General features: G+C 38.9%; 1 protein-coding gene across 1 annotated transcript; it reads right to left on the bottom strand.

The window, feature by feature from the left end:
* Positions 1–9,513: 9,513 nt before the first annotated feature.
* HS3ST1 (heparan sulfate-glucosamine 3-sulfotransferase 1) lies at positions 9,514–20,682 on the bottom strand. Its single transcript, XM_082281905.1, has 2 exons — positions 20,541–20,682; positions 9,514–12,044 (listed from the first exon to the last, which is right to left on the bottom strand). Exon 2 carries the CDS (start codon positions 11,914–11,916, stop codon positions 10,954–10,956), a length of 963 nt encoding a protein of 320 aa, XP_082138031.1. The 5' UTR covers positions 11,917–12,044; positions 20,541–20,682; the 3' UTR covers positions 9,514–10,953.
* Positions 20,683–21,427: the final 745 nt, after the last annotated feature.

Genomic DNA, 21,427 nt, shown 5'->3' with positions numbered 1-21,427 from the left:
ATCTTTTTTTTTTCCCAGATGACAATCAAGACAAGTGATGTTAGCATACATTCAATACAAACAGCACCACCATGTCTCGATAAGACTGTATTGTAATGATTTTGAGGCAAATCATCTATTGAGGTATGCAGTCAATAAAGTTGTTTCAAGAAAGGAATGAATTAAATTGTTAGTTTGTTGTGGGAGAGCTACTAATGACCAATTCTGAAGCTCGTACTTTCACCTTTTCCCCCTGAGCTAACCTCCATTTGATGGTAGCATCATGTGCTCTTTTGAGGCCACCACTTGATCTAGACCAAACTGAAGGAAAATAGAGATTCCACAATATTCATCTGGGTGTGTTATAGGCAGAGCTGGTTGTCTTTCTTCTGTGAACATGTATATGAATTATAGAATATAAAAAAAAAAAAGAAGAAAAATACTTACCAACTTCACATTTCTCTGACCTCTTATCTAAATTACAGCTGTCATCTGAGCATAGTCATGGCCTTGCTTTGAAATTTATGAAAGTCTTTGTTCACCATGTCCATTGTGTGAGACACCTCTCTTAGCAGATCATCACGATTCTTGCAGACGTTTCATTCAATAAAGGGCAGTGGCTGTGGCTTCCCCTGCTTTTCAAATGAGCATTTTAACCTGCACACTCAGATTGCAAGGTACATCTTTTTCTTGATTGTCTGTGGAAGCTAACAAATTGTTAGAGAATGATTAATGACTAATGATTTCAAGGGAATGATGACTGTCTTTATGGTCCACATCTCATAAACCAGTCTGCACTTTATCCCGTATGCTTATCTTGCCTGCGTGAACAAGTTGGCATCTGCCTCGATAACCACTTCTGCATATTCTTTTTGTTTTCTTTTGAAGTATAAAATGGAGAGAAGGAAACTGGCATTTCCTTTTCCTGAGGCATTCACTAAATATTCTAGAAAAGGCAAAGAAGCCTGGTAACTTCTTTACTGCTAGACAAGCTCCAAGAAAACCAGAAGAAAAATCTGTTTTCATTCTCTCCCTTATACTTGAATTAAAGGTGTCAAAATATGGGTAATGTAGTAGAATTTTCTAGGGATATAAAAGAAAAATAGCTTGATCTACCATAAATCTTTAGTTTGAGCTGTAGAATACACTATCAATGAACCGTAACTGCTGGGACTGTCTGCATCCTTCTGCTGCATTTAACTTCCATTGTCTGTTTTGAGATAAATTGTAAAGCAACATATCAAGTTAGCAGCTTATTGACTGTCCTGCTGGAAAATATGTAGAGCAGGCATGGTTTTAAATTAACTCTGTTAAGGAGGGAACAAGTCAAGTCTGTGCAAGACAAGTTTACATAGCAAGCATTGGACTGATAGGCAGTAACTCAAAAATGAATTGTGCTTATTTGGGTGGAGGGGATTTTATGAGACATGTTGTTTTCATGAACACTTTGATTCTAGCTAATTTGTACAGGATTTCTTGTTCTTTGAAAGGTATCTGGCTCTATACAACTCTTCTTGGAATTTTAAGGATACCTTTTTTCTCTCATGCTGCTTGGCTAGTTTAAGAAGGATAGCTAAATAACCTTGGTATTCTTTTCTGGGACCAGAGGGAAGAATTTAGTTTCATTTTAATAAAGTTCTTTACACCATTTCAGAAATGAAGAGCGACTATGGAACAACTACAGATAATTTTTGTTTTCTTCATCTCTTTTCAAGTGATAAAAAAATTATGATATCAAAGCACATAGGGTTTAATGAACCTGTGTTAATTTAAACAATATGAGAGTTTGGCATACCATCTGGAAAAGTCTAGTGCATGTCTAATATTTGTGTATTTTATTTGATTATTGGGGTTTCTTCCATTATTTGACTTGCTCTAATGCTAAATTCCTGTGATGTTTGCAACTGTTTCATAGAGCTGAGGTAGGTGTCCCTTGCCTTCTGGTTGGTCCTTTTTAACTTTTTCTTATGGAGAAAGTAGGATTTCAGAAAAGGTTAGCTAAGCCAAAGGTAACTTATCACCAGAGATGGCATAAACAGAAAAATGATATTACCTAACTGAGATGGTCTTTAGTGTCTTTAAAGATGAGATTTTATTTTCATCACTTCAGTTTGTAGATATTTAAAATGTAGTGTTTTTTCTTCAGTTGTGGGTTCCTTGTATTGGGTTTTGGTTTTTTGTGTGTGTCATTTATGGTTGTTGGATTTTTATTAGAAGGTAGAGGCTATTTCCCTGTGACAATATTCACAAAGCCTTCAGGAGGCTATCAGAACCACAGCCCATGAAAAGAATCCATTATTTTTTGAGGTTGCTTATGAAAATGCCAAAAGCCAAATGTTTTGGGCATTTTCTGCATGAACTGTAGTTTATGTCTATGGACCTATAGAATTGTCTCCCTTTGCTCAGATGATTGTATGGAGGACAGCATGTTTAATCAGTGCATCTGAGAGCAGAGCAAGATAACAATCCTGACTAGATTGTTATATATTTATATATATATATATATATATAAATAGATAAATAGATAAAAAATATATAAATAAAGTGTTTCCCAATTATTGTTATTTTGTTTAAAAGTGATCAATAATTTCATATTCTTTTAGAACAGGAAAGACTTTCTCTTGTCATTCTTTTTCTGGTTGGTTGCACCCATCAAATATTAAATTATAAATATACAAAGTTGTGGCACAAATCCCTTGTGAAAGGGGCTAAGGGTGGTACTAAAGGTGTCTCCTTCAAAACCAGGAATTTTCTTAGACCCTTTACCCTTTGTTGGCAGACAGACAAAATATTAATGATTGAGTGGAAAGGCAAAAATTGAATGAAAAACATAACCCACTGAAAGACGAACATTTTGAGAGGTGTGGGGATTTCTGCACTTCCACTACTGCAGTGTTCTCACAGACAGATTTGGGTGTCATTTACCACCACCTCCTCTTCACCCAGAGTGTTTCAACATTTTTATGTCTAACATCTGTCAAGAGGAGAAAATGATCCCTGGGCATTCATTCAATTTAAATATTTTTATCAAAAGTGTTTGTCAGTTCATGGATTGGTCTGAACTAGAAGAGTCAGTGGGTGAAGATAGGTCATGCTGAAATGGACATACAAGGCCTGTGGTGTCACACCACAAACTGTTCCATTGAAAAATTTGTATCAACCTCCACAATGGCCATGGCATGCCACTTCTCTAGTCCTCTTTGCATGACCAGTGCTTTAAAGCAAATGTATACAAAGATACATCAGTTCCCTGATCCAATTCCAAGGATAACTGCCCACAAAATTGTACCAGTCCTAAGACAGTAAAAATAGAGGTCAGGAATATCTCAAGGTACCTGAAGAGTTCTGTAGCTTAATGGGCTAATTTTTGGTGGCAGTGTTGGAATGAAAGGCTGTCTCACATTCAGGTCTGCTCAGGGATGCTTCTGTTTGCAGAACTGTGATGAACTGAACCATGGACCTGATGCAGCTGAAAAAACAGTTTTTGTTTGGGTTCCTTTTCAGCTGAATTCACTCCTGTTCTGGCACAGCTCTGACCAGCTTTGGCCAGAATAAGCAGTATCTCTGAGTGTTCAACCATGGCTTGTATCTGCTGAAATCACATTCTGAATTACTGGTTTGGGAAATAGGAAATTCAGGGGCATCTTTCCCAGCAAGTATTTATTACTAGACAATCAAACACAAGACATAATTGCCCCTGTGCCAAAGAAATGGATGCAGTTTTAAAGGCTGAGGTCCTTCACTTAGTAGGAACAACAACAAAGCTGTCTCCTGAATAAGGCAATGAAGAGTTTAGCAGCAATACCAATGTAATATATTCCTGCTGTCTGCACTGGGCACATTGTCCTCCCAGCTGGTTCAGCATAACTGTTTATAAGGCCAGTAGTTATGTAGGTGGAATAGAGAGCCGATTCTACTAAGCCACTTTCTCCTTTATGTTTACATTTTTATTTCCAGTATATTCACAGCTAAACAGACCAATTCAAAGCTGGTAATCTGGAGCACAGGAGTAGAAAAAGCATCTTTTTGATGTGACAGATGAGAAGCAGTAAAACTCTCATGCTTGTGCTAAGGTGGAGGGAACATAACAGAACTCTGAAAGTCCCCACAGAGGCTCTGACACCCATTTCACCCTTGCTCTGAGAACAAGAAAGGATTTCCTTTTCACTTTCATGAGCTGTCAATCTCTGTTCAATGACATGAACAGTTAATTCGCTTCCTAAAATCCATTTTTCATGCATAGCCATCTTTGTAAGGGAGAATAAATCCTTTCCTCTACTTACCAAGCTTGAAATCTAACTTTCTTGCATGAGGCTGTAGAAAAAGTTTTTCTGTGAGTCACAGAAAAGAGCATTAGAATCAGTTTAACTTTAACTTTTTTTCCCCAGTTTATGAATGTCTGAGCGTTTAATGACTCAAGTTTATTAAGCGTGAAAAAATGGCACTAGGATTTTAACATCATTTGATGTTAAATAATTAACTTAGAAAACTAATGCCAACATCATAAACCATCATATGCATGAAATTCAATATATAGCTACATTCAATAATAAATATCTTATGGAATTCATATAACTGAAGCCCACACAAGAATAAGGAAGCTGCCAAAATAGAATCATATCCAGTTGGTTTAGTCAGCAAGAAACCAACTGGTCCACAGATGCTCTTTTTTCTATGAGAAAATATCCTCTTTTGCAAGTCTCCAGTCTGCAAAATGTTTCATATGAACTCCTCTCCTGCAGGCTGTAAATATTTTATTCATCAAACCCTTTTATTTGTAGCAGATGGAAAACTTAGTACAAATTTAAAAACAAAAAAGGAGAAGATTAGACACTTAGGTGAATAACTCTAATTGCATTATACTGCAATAACTTGTAAAAAGGCCTTCAGGCATGGGCATCAACTGACACCCAGATGGATTTGCATGCCTTTTCCCTGGCACAGACAAGAACTGGAAAAGAAGTTGTTTTGAGAATTGAGAGTTGAGAGTGCTTGTTCATCATATGTAAGGATATGAACACAGGTAATGAGGTTATGACAAGATATCCAGTGTTCCTTTTCTATCCACTTCCAGTGACCTTGTCTATTCATGCAGCTGCCCAGCTGAGGTCCAGCCAGTGTCACAGTAAAATAAAGAAGGTGCTCTGTTCCTTAGAGTAGGTGCAGCATGTGTCTATTTTTCCCCTCTGTTATTCCCTTTGCACAGGAACACAAACATTTTGGCAAGAAAATGATAAGACATTAAAATAAAAACACCTGCTATGGTTCCCATTCATTTTCTTTCAGAACATGTACACTTTTGATACCTTTGGTTTATCAAAACTTCACCAACTTGTTAATTGACTATAGAACATAACTCGCATTCCTGCTCTTTGTACTTTTGCAAGGTCACAAAGGGAAAAAAGACCCTATTCCTACATATATTGAGAGAATGGTTGTCAAAACACTTCTGTCACTTCCTAAGAAACACTTCTTCCATTTGATTTATGGGTAAAAGTCTCATAATATTGCCAATAACATAGTTGCAACTCTAGCAACAAGAAAGCTTTGTTACTTTGATTATACATTTCTATTTATAAAATACCTTCTACCATTAGATAACCACTTACATGTGATGATGGTGTGACAATTGCTCCTCCTGTAGTGCAATGACACAGACCAAATAAGCTGAATTTTATTCAATTAAAGCTTAAAAGATAAAAGAGCACACATATATAAAGTATGTTTTCTACTCCATAATTCTGTGATTTCGCATTCATTTGAATAGTATTCTATAAAAACACCAGCAGATAATGGACCTATTTATTATAGAGTGATAATATAATAATTAACAGGACAGATGTGATAGGACAGTAGCATACAGGAGAGGAAAGAGGAAGTACATAAATTTCAGTAATAGGAGATACCCTGAAAAGTCTGTTTGGTTAAGAATTACTGCAAGAACTCTTTCTTTTGAGTGTTATCTGGACTGAACTGTGTTGGATCCTGGAAGCTGGCCTGATCTTCATTGATGAAATACTGCTGACTGACTGAAAACCAAGGAGAGGAGGGCATGTTAGTTGCTCTGTTGTTTTCTGTGAATATATAAATGTTCCCATTTCTGTAATCTTCATCCAAATTAAGAAAAGAAGAATTTTGCCATCAGTTTCAGAATACTCCTTTGTGCAAGGCAATGTGCCTTTGTAATTGAAGCTATATATCAGAGTTGTATTACAATTTCTTTTCCTTATACTAAGGGATGCACCTGCTATCTGGGGTCTGGCTCTTAAAATGTGTTTTGGCAGAGAATAATGTCAATATTCGGTATAAAGATGATGTCATTATGATAGAATTATTGACTCGAAGTTAGAGACATTGCTTTCATAGACAACACAAAGTGATATCCAAGCCAAAAATTTCATGTTCCTTACCATTTAAGAAAAAAGTGTTCTCGGACCAATGAGACCAGATGTTCCTATGCATCCAGATGCTCCCCACCCTGACTTGCATATTTTATATTTCCCAGAAGGCATTTAAAATCTGCAGCATCACTGTTGAGTTTATTGCACTATTAACTTAAAAACTGCAGCAACTGTTGTGTGGTATTTAAGTAGAAAATTTACTGTGGGTGGGTTACTGTTGCAGAAAAAGAGTATTGTTCTCTACTAAAATTCTAGGAGACATAAATGCAATTTAATTTATTTTTTGTAAGCAAATTATTAATAAAAGTTTTTTCCATTCACAAGATATTTGCATGGCTTCCACCTGTAACTGGCCTTTCCAATCAATTGAAAAATGAAGGAATCACCATTGAACATACAACCTTTGGAGCATAACTGGGCATTTAGACAGAGTTGTATAATTAAAAGTTACTGGGTTAAGAATGAGAAAATATTATTAACAGCTGTAGAGGCACATATTTGCAAATATTTCAGCAGGTATATACCTCCTACCAAGTTCAACACATTTCGTTGACTTAATTTAGTTTAATTTAATGCTTTTGCCTTATTATTACTTTGTTACTATATTAGAGAACATCTACTAATATACTCTTGCAAAATTTCATTCACAATGTGGGCTAAATAAGGACTTTCAACTCACAGACTTCAGAAAAAAAAAAGGAGGAGGAATATTCCCATGAGAAGTAGTTTAGATGTACATCCTCTTGTACTCTTATGGAGTACATGTATGATATTTCTTAAATATCTGGCCAGCCATGCTAGATAAAGCAGAAGATACATGGAAATATGCCATATGCCATATTCCGTATTTCTCTTTGGCATTTTAAATCTGTTTGAATGAACAACAGGGAATGAAATCCTGGCTTTCTGCAGAAGCTGACTCTGAAAATGGCAGTAGACAAGGAAACATAAAATTATCAGCTTTGAGAACCAAACTAAAAACGTTTTCATCTAAAATATTCTATAGTGTTAAGTTTCACACACTCAATGAATGTAGCAAGATTTAAAAATAGATAGATTTTTTCTATGTCCCAAAGAAATGTTGATTTATCCAAGCACAGTAGATGTTTTTTCACCTGTAAGAGCAGGAAAATACACAAGGAAGAGTAAAGCACATGTAACAACATGATCATACAGCGTCAGCAGTACATGTAGCAATACTCTTGATGAAGTAATAGCTTTGGTGTTTTTTTCCCTTTCCATAATCTTCCAGCATTGTTCCTGGGATAATCATTATAGTTTAATCTTTGTCCTCTGCAGGTACAGTATCTGTCTTTCAAAGTCTCACACTAATCTGTGTTGTGACACAAAGGGCAAGACTTAGTCCTGCAGTGCCACCCTGAATAATTATTTGGTTAGTATTTCTTCTTGTACTCAAGGGGAGTGCCAGGCTTTGAGTTGGACATTGGATTCTCATAAAGTCTTGTATTTCTTTTATGTTTGCAAGAGTGATCACAGATTTGGCTAGCTGCCTTGAGGAAACAGTTCTCTGGAGCAACACCCAAGTGATTGTACTTTAAACCTGAGCTAGTAGAGCTTTACAGAAATAAACACCTGTATTGCATAACACTGGAAAGGTATTTCAGGGATTTTTTCTCTCTTGTGAACAGATATGACATGCCTTCAAAGGTCATTATTAAGTTTTCTAGAGTCCCAAATGGAATGAGCTTCAGCCTTCTTCTTTCATTCTCTCTTCAGTTTTTCTGATGGCTTTTGTTGATGTCTAGCACTTCTTTAGAAACAGCCTAGCAAGTATATTTAAGTACAGTAACTCTTGTTTGGAAAACGAATGTTGCTTTTGTTAAACTGAACATTCACACAGAATAGTTTTGAGAATAGTAACTCTTGAACTTAAGGCATCTATGGCAGGTAAAAATTGCCATTGTTATTATTAGTGTTGGTGTGATTTATTGTTCATCACCATCACAGCTAACAGAGAGCTAGCCATGCAACCTCCAGGATAAGGTATTGTACAATCATGCCATCCCTGCACAAGGTATACGCATTGGATATGATATACTTTCTGTGGGGCCCTCTGAACTTGGTGTCTAGGACCTGAGTCTTCTGAAATTCTGCTTCAGAATGTTCCCTGAAGTAGTCACTTCATCTCTGGATCCTGCAGACAACACTCTATGGGGCCCTAGCACTTTAACAGTAATAGTGACCTAATGGTTCATGCTCCACTTCTCTTTCTATAGAGACAAGCCATATTGTGTGTGGGGAAATGTGTGCCTGTGTCCTGCTTAGTGACAGGCAGAATACTGGTATCAAGTAGCACTAGACTAAAATTATCCTCAGTACCAACAGCAGCTGTCAATATTTCAAGCTATCCCCAATTCAGCACTGATGCCCTTTGCTGCCCTGTTCAACCTGCTGCAGGCAGACTTGTTGCAACCCTGCCTTCAGGTACTCTTCCAGTTCCTGGTCACATGCCTGTTAGTATTTTTGCTTTCTCAGCAGAACACTGGTGAATTTGGTAAGCTTAATCTGAGACTACAGGGAGGCACTAATGGAAGCCTTTTGTCTGGGCCAAAATCACTTTGGTCCAGCTGGCTCCAATGTAGAGACAACATTACCAAGGAAATGGGGTAAGTGTAGGAAAAAATACTACCCCACCTTACACAAAATCCCCTGAATTTCTCATCTAAATCTTTAATGGGAACATGATGGTGCTATAATTCTGTTATTTTTGGCATCTGCCTCATGTAAGATTTGACATTATTGCCACCAGAAACTTGCCCTCCTTGTTGTGTACACTGGGTCAGCCGTGGACCATTCAGGCACAATCCAGCAGCAAACAACTGCTTTCAAATCAATAGCAACAGGCTACAGCTAAGTTCTTAAATAAGATTTAACTGAAATCTAAACTAAAGTTGAATCCCAAATTCTGGTCTTCCAAACTAGAAACTGAAGAAAAAAAGAGAAGGGAAAAATGCAATTCAGAAAATATTTTATTGAGTACAATACCATTTCATTGTAGGCTTTATAAAACACCACCAACCTCTCTGAGGTTGAATACAGCTTGGGCAGGTGCACAAGGAGTGGGAGAGGGAGGGACATCATCTGCAAATTTTCATGCAAGAGGCATAATATGGGATATTTGCATCCAAATAATACCTTGTCATAGTGCCCAAGTTTGCACTAGCTCACCAGAAAAAAATTAATGAGTTTACATTTAAATTTTATAAAGGATTGTAACAATCAGCTACAAATTCAAATTTACTGGATGTTGCCATTGCACATTCAACAACTAAACTCATGATCATGAAATAAAAAACAGTAACTTGGATTGAAAGTACTGTAAGACGCCTTGTGTGGAAACTGGATTAACTCTAACTCCAGAAACTGATGATCAACAAGACATCATAACCACTCTAGATAAGGACAACTGCAGTTTTTACCAAGGTACTAACATCTAACTTCCATTTTTAGCAGATGGAAAACAAGGAAAGTTCCTGGAATTTGGGTTAATCCCACAACACACATCTATTCAAGACCTGGCACCATGGTTCTTGGAAGGAGATAAAACAAACAGTAGTCCATAGGCAATTTTCAGTTGCATGAAGCAACTGCAAACTCATAGAAAACAGCCTTAATTAGGGGACAAATGTGGTAATATTTATATGAATGAAGTTGCTGCTTACTGGAATGTAGACCAACTAATTTTTCTGGTGTGTTTATTTTCAGTGATGATAAAGCATAAATGTGCTATGAAAAGTAGGAACAGTCAAAAGCAGCCTTGAAGAAGTCTCTATATTGCTTAAATTCTCTCAACCTTACCTCTTTATGAAGTATGCATACATTCAGGGACTGTAAGAAGTTTTCAGGCTGACCATATTTCTACAGCTAACTCTGTATTTTATGAGCTGGTCCCCACAGAATCTTTAAATTCTGCCATGAAACCTGCACTGTACTGCCAAAGAATTGAGGAGCACTTGTTATAACAGTGAATATGAAGGTAATTATAGCAGTTAATATATCAAATTACACAGAGACTTCCATTGTCCTTTGGGTTCGCATTCCCCAACATGTGTGACTACCACCGCTTTGACAGGAAATAATTTTGTAAAGCGGGATGGAACAATTTGTTAACTACAATAATATTTTCAAATGGAAAAGAAATTATTAATCAACACTTTAAACCAAGAAGAATGGAAAGGTAAAGTTTAGCATATTCATTAGCAATTAGAGGAAATAGTCCAGGAAGGCCAAAGTATTCAAATAATTCAGATAGGTTCTGTTGAAATGAATTTCTTATTTATTAAAAAGACAACACATTCTCAAGAGAGCACCTTCTGCAATGAAATAATTTAGTTTCTTCATATAGACACATCATACACAATGTTAACAACCATGAAAAACAATACAAAATGCTTTCAAATTTAACAAGTAGAAAAATATAACTAGTATATATGGCAATTGTGAATCTAATACTGTACAGAAGTATTTATGGATTTTACAAATAAATAATAGCTTAAATGCCCTTTTTAAATCTTCTAACTGTACACTGGAACACAGGTTCTGAAGCTTACCACTAACTTGCCACAAATGTGTGCCAGTCAAATGTTCTGCCCACAAGCTCAAAAAACTTCTTGTTGGGTTCATGGAAATATTCCTGCAGTTTCTCGAGTAACCGCGTGTCTACTTGTGGGTGCGCTCGTCCTTTGGACTCATGTAAACAGCGCTCTCTACCACTGTCCCTCAGGCAGTAGAATCCCTTAGTTTTATTGAAATAAAAGTTTGAAGCATTTATCTGTGGTGATAACTTCAGAAATCTCTCTACCTTTTCTATTTCTGGAAAGGGATCTTTGATTAGTTTATCCCCATCTACAATGTGGATATGATCAAGAGGAAAATACTTCAGCCAGTTCTGCATGTGAATGTAGTACAAGCTTCTGTTTATTGCCTTGTAGTCCACATTTAGTTCACCATTTTTAATCAGGAATTGTTCAATGGATGGGTACGGCTTGTGCTTCTGCATGTGGTTGTAGAACACTTGGGTGTAATCTGATAGTACTCTCTCACTTGGGTCTCTTAAAATAAGGAGTAGTCGCATTGATTGGTTCATGCTATAAACTCTTTCAGGCACTTTAGGTGATGTGAAATATGCTGGAGTTTTTTCCACGGTGATCTGATGGGGATACGAGAATGGCATTTGATTAATATACCACTGCAATCCATTCCTGTAATGATCTTCCCAGTCAAAGAAATGAACTTCACTTTCTGCTGCTGCAATATCTGGATGGAGACTCAACATCTCTAACAAAGCTCTTGTTCCACCTTTCCTCACTCCAATAATAATAGTCTGTGGCAGCTGCTGACATGATCCATTAGAATGAATGTTTTCCTTGAAGTCATTTTTCTGAGATGTTTTCTTTAAAAGCTCTCTCTGAACAGACTGAGAAGAAGTCTCAGCATTTAAATTTATAGCTGGTCTGGAAGGCACTATCTGAGGTTGAACAATAAGCAACACAGCTCCCAGCAGAAAAGCTGCCATGACAGAAGTTCTTAGTCTGGTTTCACTCAAGCGGGTAATAGGGCATAGAGCGATTTCCACCAAGAAAAACCCTTAAAAGTTGTTTTTGTTTTGCTGAGCAAATGTGTATTTCTCAAGCAGAAATTTCGCTGAAAGAAGGAAAAGAAAAAGGAAAAGCACATTATCTTATATTCAGACATACCACTACTAAAGCAACACTGCAAATATCTTTTATTTTCAAAACTGAACAAACTTCAGCTTTCCTAACTCCAGGCTCATAGATAATTTAGTGTAATTAAATGTTTTAAAAGATAGACATATGCAACAATGCCATAAGAAAATTATTTCCAGTCATCAGGAGACACGAACATTATGAATCTTTCATTTACACCCAGAGTATTATTATTATTTTTTAAAAATCTGATTTCATTGGAGTTAAACTACAATCACAAGAGAATTACATGCTTTTTTAATCTACAAGAATAGTCTTAGAAACAAAACATAAAAAGGAAAAGGTGTGACGTGGACCAAAAGAGCATTCCTAAAAGCTGAGGGTCTTGTAGGATGTCTGGGAATTAAAGCCTCCCAAAGAACCATGTAAGAGCAACCTTAGAAGTCAAGCCTCCTGGGAAAAAGGCTCATGCAGTAATAGATAGAGCTGTCCAATATGAGAAGGTGACATTCTTCTAGGAAGGAGTTAGGAAGAGCTCTAGATAAATAATACACCAAAGAAAAGTTGAATTTTTGTGTCATTTTTACGCGAAGTTAACTTCTGCTTTGTGCTTACTGTTTTGAAGGATAAAACAGGTGACTTGCACACTGGCCCTGCAAAAAGGTAAGATAATGAAACCATAGACTATAGTATGATTGAATCAACAAAATACTAAAAGACCTGTGGTTCCAGTCTCCATACTCAGGAAAGAAAATACACAATGGATACATCTGAAGGTCATTTCAAGAGTTAGCCAGCAAGCTGCTGTGATGTAAAGAACTAACTTTAGGCCTTATCAGAAGACTACTAAATACCACCAGTGAACACCCTTTAAAGGTCAGGGCATTTTTAATGCAATGTTTGAAGTGAAATTGTAAGTTTCACACATAGTAGAGCTGTTAGATTGTTGCATTATGAGCAGGCTGCGTACACAAGATCCCTGAATTACAGTGTCTTCCAAAGATTTTATACTCTCAGCGAAGGGCAGGTGTGGATTTTTGTATTGTCTAACTCTACTTAGAAGTAGAAGCCATGACAGCCGAGTACCTGACTGCTTTGCCTTAGTAGGCTACTGTAATAATGAATTTAAGCCTGGAACAGCACATGCTGTGCCAGATAACAAGGGCTGAAATATGAAATTGCATACGAACAACCTGAGGAAATGCAAGGGCTAGGTTTTGGAAATTCTACAGAGAATCTAAAAAGAAACTAATGACTTTTCCACACTAACCTAAGTCCCAGTGCAACAAGGACTAATGGTGTGTTTCTAAGTGATCTAAAGTTCTGTTTGATAGCTTTGCATTTACAGAGGTCATGACTCCATCCTGAATGGAACAGGTCTGCTTCCTGATGTTTTCTACTGATTATTGCTTCAGTGCTTTCCCTTTTTCCATTTCTAAAGGGCTACAAAGCAGTGATAGTGTTAGGAAGCAGAAACCGAGGCTGGGAAGAAAGAGAAACGAAGTGTCATGATAGATGGAAAATTAAGAGAGTGCCTCCTTGTATGGCCACAGGCTTTGAGCTTGTGGGCATACCTTGTGTCAGTTCTGTGACACTTGATGTGAGGCAACTTTGCAGAAGAATTTGTTTCTTTCCCATTTTTGGCCACTGTTAAGTTTTCTCTGGTTGAAAGAGTTACGTTTTGTCTGTCATCATTCGCCTTCTGCTCCCTTTCCCTGTCCTCACCATTCCTGCTAATCATTCTCAGCTTAATCTATATCAGTTTTAACAAAAAATAGTCTTAATAACCCCCCACTGTGGATGTTGATGGGGGGAGACACTGGGTGACAGAAAATTTGACATGGGTAAATTCACTGAGCTATGCTGCCATCATATTCAGCAGCAATGGGAACACAGGATACAGCACCAGCCAGATTGGATCAGTGACTGATGGGCAGCTCAGTACATAACAACAAAACATCAACTCTGTTGAATTTTAAGGTCACAGATTAAAGGAACAGCCGCTTACTTCAGAGTATATTTTAAGTCACTGGCTCCATAAATAGTAAGCCTGAGTTGTTGTCTTAACACCTTATTGGAAAAGCATAATAGGATACCAGTGAGGAACAGGTTGAACTGTGTTGAAAGGAGTGAATTTAAAGCCTAGTGTTAGGAACTCTTATTTCATAATAGTCAAATTGAAATACACTATGCTAACAGCCAAGTTCTGTAACAGACTGTCTCTGGAAAGATTACATTTTAGCTGCTGGTCTTGTAGCCACAACACACTTGAATTGGAGAGGGGAGGGAGGGTGTTGATTATTTTTTGCTGCTGTTGTTGGGTGTTTTTTGTAGGTTTTTTTCCTTTGAAAAAGAAAATTAACACTATATATCAATTCATTGGGATTCTTAATTTGTAACTCACAGTTTGCATACTATTCAGTTGCCCACACAGCTTCCTGTGGCTGAATATAACATAAGAACTTTTGAGAAAAAGACATAGCAAGGTGTGTCTTCACTTTAGCTCTACTCTCGTTTTGCCTGCCATCTTTGAAATCTGACTTGTGGGATATTACAGGTGTGGTACCAGCGACCTCACCTCAGGCAGGTTTTTGAGCCTCAGTGGAGCTCTGCCTCAATATTTTCCCATTCTTAAAGACTTTTGTGGGGCATAGCTTTTTCTAAATACACAAAAGCAACTGTTTTCTGTTTCAACAAGAAATCTCATAATAACATAGGAATATCTTCTGTTTCAGACATACAGAATTTCAAATAGCATTTCTCCTCAGCTATTTGTTCAGGTGCACATCTTCCACTGCAGAACACTGCTACTGTATCTGTAGCATTTATTTTATGCAGTCCCAAAGAACCATATCAGTAATTATGCCATTCAGAGTATCTATATGCTATTGTTGTTTTGTTTGCAACCAATAAAGCTTTGTCTGCCTTTTCCTTCAATGCTATTTTGTTTCTCCCAAACTGTATAGGCCTGATATCTAGATCAGTTATTTTGTTGTGCTAGCCTAATGCAACACAATGGACACAATGACACAATGGACTCTAAATTCAGCACAAAATACATGATGTGTGAGAAGAGTGGTCTTCAGGAATAAAGCAGCATATAAATTGGTTGTCATTCAGTTCTCATCTCTTACATCCTCTTTAATGCTTTGGGTCGATCTGTAGTTTGGTGCCTAGAATGACAGTGGTTTATATAAAATGATGCAAACATGTTTTCCATAGCTTTGTAATTTGTGGGTCTGAAAAACTCTTTCAACAATAGCAAGCGTGCACTGAGGAGTTAAAAGCAGCCACTTTACCAAGTTACTTTTCTGCTTTAAGACTTTTCTTCACTGCATTCACAAGTCATGCAGAGCATACATGACTTCACTTGATGACTTTGTATTCCAGATTAGTACAAAAAATTTAACTGACAGACATTACTATTGTATTTTCTACAAGTAAATGAACAAGTTGTAAAAGAAACACAGTTTATGTTAAATGGTGCTTTGAAGATTATACCAAGACTTTTCAAAAAGTCTGATTGCTTTTGCTTAATCTTTTCTTCAGCTTTCTCCAATTAATTAGCGAAATGTGCCATTCTGTTTATTTAACAAGATTCAATGTGGACTTTATGATTAAAACCTCTTCAATAGTAATAGTAACTTGGAAATAAATAGAAAAATTAGTAAATGCAGAAAGAGGGCCAGAGGCTGTCATATGTAATTGACTTTTTAGCATGTTTCAGTACTGTTTGAAATATGTGTCACTACTCTATGATTTCTTACCATTTTACAAAGGTATTTTAATGTCTTCATGTGTATGTCATCAATGACATTGCCTGAACTACCTAGATTGTATACACTTCTTAGTTTAATGTGCTTTAACAAAATAAGGTAGTTTCTTCCTGGACTGATAACTTCATTCTTGCTGGGAATTGGATGGGGCTAGATTTAGCTCTGAACTTTCATAAGAACCTCTGAGTTAGCTGCTCAGGTGGGTAGGAAGAAACATAAGGAGTGTTTAGCAGGGCAGTCAGTAAGCATCGGGCAGAGTCTGATGGCAGATTTGATAGGGACATACTCCACAAAAAAGCCCACAACAACACACTGAGAGGTTTAGCAGAGCTAATGGGACCCAGTTACTAAAAGGGCAGTAACTAGGAGAGGTAAGACTACATCCTTTCCATAAGCATGCAAGTGACTTCACCTTCATTAAAGAGAAGTTGTGTTTTCCTGGTTCTTTAGGGACTGTGGACAAACAGGTTAAGTTTCAGATGTCCTCACTTTCCTTGCAGAACTGAATCCCTTCACTGGAGAGATCTCTCCCCAGGCATCTAAAAAAAACAGTCTGGACTGAATGAGAACCACAGTTCAGTTGCTGAAGTTTGTCTGTAGAGGGAGATTAGAGCTGAAAATCTGAGTGAGACATTCTGTTCTTATAAAGAATACTTAGTTTTGCTGATGTGATAGAACCTCAGGACAGCTTGTGGGACTGTATTTTCCCTTGCACATATTTGGGCACACAGTACTGCAAAAAATAAGACTAACATTTCTGGTTAAAACTAGCTGTGCAGTACAACCCACACATCTGCTATGCTGGCGTCTTCTACTGGGAAAAAAATTCCCTTAACTGAGATAACCAATTTTCTAAACTGATAAAGACTCAGTGTTCTACACATTTGTATTCAGTGATGTGCTTAAAAAAAACTGAACTAGTGCAATTGCAATGTACTTGAAATCCTTCAAGAACTCATTGATACAAACAGTATATTCCTATCCTCTAAGAGTAGACTCTGTCCACCATAAGATATATTCCTTAGTTGTTCATATTAGCTCAAGTGCCACTTTGTATCCTGATAACATAAAACTTCCCAGTACAGCTATCACTTAAAGCTCAGACAAGAGCAGGAAAGGAAAGAGAGCAATTTAAAAAAAATTTAATTAAATTTATAAAACATGTTTTTTCTTGAACATACATTCTGCATTTTATTATTTTTATCTATTAAACTGTCTCACAATTCCCTCTCCATGAAGAAATCCTTCCCATATTTCCCACTGCATGCACTTGTGTTTTGTAATCTGATTTTAACAAAAGCTTTAAACAACATGTGCCAATGAAATGCTTGAACTGTAGTTTCCAGTAATTATCTACACTTTCCTACATCAGTGAATGCTACAGAGATAAGTGTAACAAATGAAATAGAACTGCATACTAGTGAACCCATAGATCTCTAGAACCATAAGCTATTGATCACCTCATGATATATTAAAAAAGTCATTTGCACATTAAGAAGGGATGTGAAAATATAGGTAACTGTATGAACCCGTCTTACAGTGCCTAGATGATATGGTCTATATAAATTTCCCAAATTATATTAAAACTGCTGCACAACCAGCAGAGATTAAACCATGGCTTTAACTTTTATAGTCGGATGTTAAGAAATCTAATCATAATTTCAGTGCTATTAAGATGAGATATTGTCTATCAGCCCTAAGACTTCAGAAATACACTTTAAAGAGTCTTTAAATTTTGGGAATGGGAACATTACAAGCTGAGAAATGTTGACTTGGTAGGAAGTATTTTTGGCTGAAATCTGCTGTATTTCTGCACCTGCTGTGATAAATACAGGTTATGCAAATTAGGTAGGCCATCAGTTCATGACTTCTAAAGGAGTTCAGCTCCAGTGTGAGCAATAAGGTAGCAAATTTATAATAGACTGTGGTTATATATAACATGCACTCTTTCTTAAGGTCAGAAGGGACCATTCCACTCTTTCATGCCAGGAGATCATAAAAATTTTTAGAAAAGAAAATACCCTAGATTTCAGAGAACCTCATGCAGGTAAAAATAAAATGGGACACTACATCAGAATAAAAATAAACTTGAAAAGCTCAGGATGCACAAAATTTTTTGTACTGAATAGTAATATGGAATCCCCTTAACACCTTCTAGCAATTTTTTTAATACCTGTCAGGATTCAATTTTTTTCATAAGGAGGGTATGCTGTACCACTGCCTTCTCTATCCCACTATAGATCCAAATGCTCAATTCAAAATCCAGAAATTACTCTCCACCCCATTTTCCAAGCAAAATGGGTCACATTCTAATTAGGAAGCAGAAATCTATTGCAGAGTTAATAGAGTTGCTTCCTAATTCATCAAAGCTGTCCCCAAGAAAACTGTGTGAAAGGATGGCTCTGTCCTGTCTTGCCCCCTTTCAATACAAAGGCTCACCTTAACTGGATGTATTAAAATAGGGAACACAGACTAAGCAATCCCATTCTCATTTCCTCTGACAAGCAGTTTCTTACCACTTACACAGGGCTGTGGGCTCTGTTTCAAGTACCAATAAAATATTTAAAACAAAAATAAAAACAAATCACCTCCCCCCAAAAAAAAAAAAAAAAAGTTTAGTTCATATTCCAAGAACACCTCTGTGTCCTCCACTTTCCTGCCTTCAGAATAACACTGGAGCAGGCTGCATACTAGTGAGGTCATCAGTGTATTAGACTTAGCTAAACCAATCAATTTACTAAGCAAAGCACTACACAGTGACCTGGAGGGAACCCTCATGTTCTGGAGTGACAAATGAGATGACCCAGCAGGATCTCCCATCTTGGTCTGCCTTGGCATATTACAGTTTTCTTTTTCTCATTATAAAAACTTTTCATGGAAATCCATCATCTTTGACATATTTTTGGGCTCTGATAGCTTATGTGCTATGAGTGGCATTTCTGTATGAGGGAAGGGAGAAATCCCAGGCTAGTGAGACTAATAAAAACATTTTTGATTTCCTCTAATGCAAAGTAGAAGAGTTGTATGTATCTATAAATACATGCATGTATTGGAAGAGTTTTCCACCCACTCTGTCTTTCTGTAATGCCTGTATAAGCGTATGGCTAGTTCAGAATAACCAAGGTAGTATCCTGACAAGGGGAGGGACGCAGACAGGAACCTGGCAATCCTGAGGTTGGAATTTGGTCTGTCAAATTTGCATCTCTCCACTGCAATATCTGGCTTTGCTTCAGAAGCATAATCTTCCTGCTGACCTACAGAGGTATTTTTTTGGCTTTGTAATATCAAAACCCTCTGCACTTTTGAAAAATGAGAAAAAACAGGGTGGGTGCTGGAAGGTTGGATGAGCAAGAAATAGCTAAAGTTGATGTCAGTGACTGTACTCTTACTGAGAGGTGCTTGTTTCTGAGCAATATGTGAAATGCACTTATTCGAGAGTGTAAGAAATGCTGGCAGATATAAATTGTAACAGTTACTATATTTATACTTACAAAATAAGTTTGATAGCCAGACAATAGCTAGGCATTCACCAAACTGAACCTGTTCTACTATGCTCCATTTGCCTTATATACTGCAGAGGCTCTCTCTCAGCGGGAGTGGGCACTGCATGGATCTCTCACGCCAGAAAGATGCTCCCTGCAGACATTCTATGCCCGTGCCATTCAAGCATGATATTCCTAGAACTTCTCAGCTATTTTTTTTTCCAACACCAAAATCCAAAGACAAACAGTCTTCAAACTGGGAAAACCCTTAACCCACTGCACTAACAGAGAGAGGAAGGAGAATAATGTACTTTAATTCCCAGTCAACTGAGGTGATTGAACTGCCTGTACTCAGCTGCATGCCCCCTCCTGATCTTTTGAATGTCTGGCTGGACGATGAGACCAAACCCAAACTCTGCCACCCCTGCCTCTCAGCATCCTTTTACCCCCAAAAGATCTGAACTGCACACACCTTTATCCTTGGAAAGCACACCATGAATTGCAGTAACCAAGCCTTTGCTGTACTACTCTAGGGTGCCAGTCCTTCAAAACAGAAATGAGCTCGAATTAAGGCTTTGTGCCCTCCTGCCAACCCCCAAAGACCACTGTGACCCCAGCCCTATGCAGCTCACCAGTTCAGCACGCTGCATCCCGCCGGCTCCAGCATTATGCGAGGGACCCGATCGAAGATGCTCAGCGGAGCTTTCCCAAGTGTTCTCCCGTCAGGTAGGAGCCCCGCACCCTGGCATCCCGCTTCCAGAGCCACAACACTCTGCCCTTACGTGTGTTTGTCATTTTTCCACAAGGGAAAGAAGATAAAGAAAGTGCCCAGAGGCCGCACCTGGCCAGGTGCTGCCGACCACTTTGCTTTCCCCCCGTTCCGTTCTGTCCTATCCCCCCGACAGCGCTGCCGCCCAGAGCCTGACTCGGTGAGTCCGGAGGGCTGGGGCAGCGCCGCGCGTCCCTGCCGAGGCTGGGGACAGCTCTCAGGTTCTGCCCGGCCGGGCAGACGCTCCCCAGCCCCGCAGCGGCGCTCGCCTGCCGCGGATGCGGGGCTCCCACCTGCCGACAGCAGGTGCCGGCCGGGAGGCAGCGCCAGCGCACCCGAGGGCGGCACAGCCCATCCACGATCGCCGGCACACGCGCCCACTCCAACTTCCCAAGCTGCCCAGGGCAGCACCCGCCGCTCCCCTCCGCGGCACCCAAGTCACTCACCGCCGAGGCGCGCAGCCGGGGGACAGCGCTCGCCCCGCTCTTCCATGGGCGCCCGCGGGTGGCGGCGGCGTCCGGGGCAGCGCGCCCGGCAGCGGCGTGCGGGGGCTGCGGGGGCTGCGAGCGCCCGCTGTCGCCCGCTGTCGCCCGCCTCGCCCGGCCGGCAGCGCCGCAGCCCGAGCCTGGCGCCGGCTCGTTTGTACGGCCCCGCCCCGCTCCGCCTCACGGAGAAGCCCCGCCCGGCCCGCGGGGTGCGGGCAGCGCGGCGGGGAGGTGGCGGCCCCTCCGCGTGTGTGTGCCCGTGGGCACAGGCGGGTGTGCGAACAGGGGAGTTCGCCCAAATAGTGCTACAGGTCTGGGGAACGAAAGGCTATCAGCAGCGAGCACACCTGCCCCCGCCTCCATAAAATCATAGAATATCTTGAGTTGGAAGGGACGCATAATGATCAAGGAGTCCTTCAGTTGCCTCCTTCCTGTACATATAAAAATATCGCTCATGCGAGGTTGCACGAGTAACAGACTTTTAGTACTTGTATTTACTTCTTCTACTTCTTGTTTACTGTCTCGGGACTTTACAAGGCGGCTCTGATTTTTTTTTCTCCTGAAATGCTTTCTGTTCAGCCAGATGAATTTGAAGCAGGAGGGATGTCAAGAGTGACTGAAATATCGCTCCTTAAGAGCAGTGGGGGAAAGACCTTCTGGGGATTTAAGTCTTAGGGTTAATTTATTTAAATAGGTCTGTATTTACCATGAACTGAACTGTGATTTTTTTTCAAGACACAATGCATTAAAACTGGCATTAACATAGTGCATCCATTATTTCAACAGCCAAAATCTTGAAATTTACTGTGAGCAAAATGCAGACCCAAATAAATTAAGAAAAAAGAATT

Source organism: Coloeus monedula (genome assembly GCF_965178545.1).
Source record: "Coloeus monedula genome assembly, chromosome: 5".
NCBI classification, from domain to species: domain Eukaryota; kingdom Metazoa; phylum Chordata; class Aves; order Passeriformes; family Corvidae; genus Coloeus; species Coloeus monedula.
Note: the sequence above shows the minus strand (reverse complement) of the source record. Positions and strands in the feature narration are given on the sequence as shown.

Bases quoted from the DNA above. Each gene is read 5' to 3' on its own strand.
- HS3ST1 (XM_082281905.1), bottom strand. From the start codon at position 11,916: ATGGCAGCTTTTCTGCTGGGAGCTGTGTTGCTTATTGTTCAACCTCAG.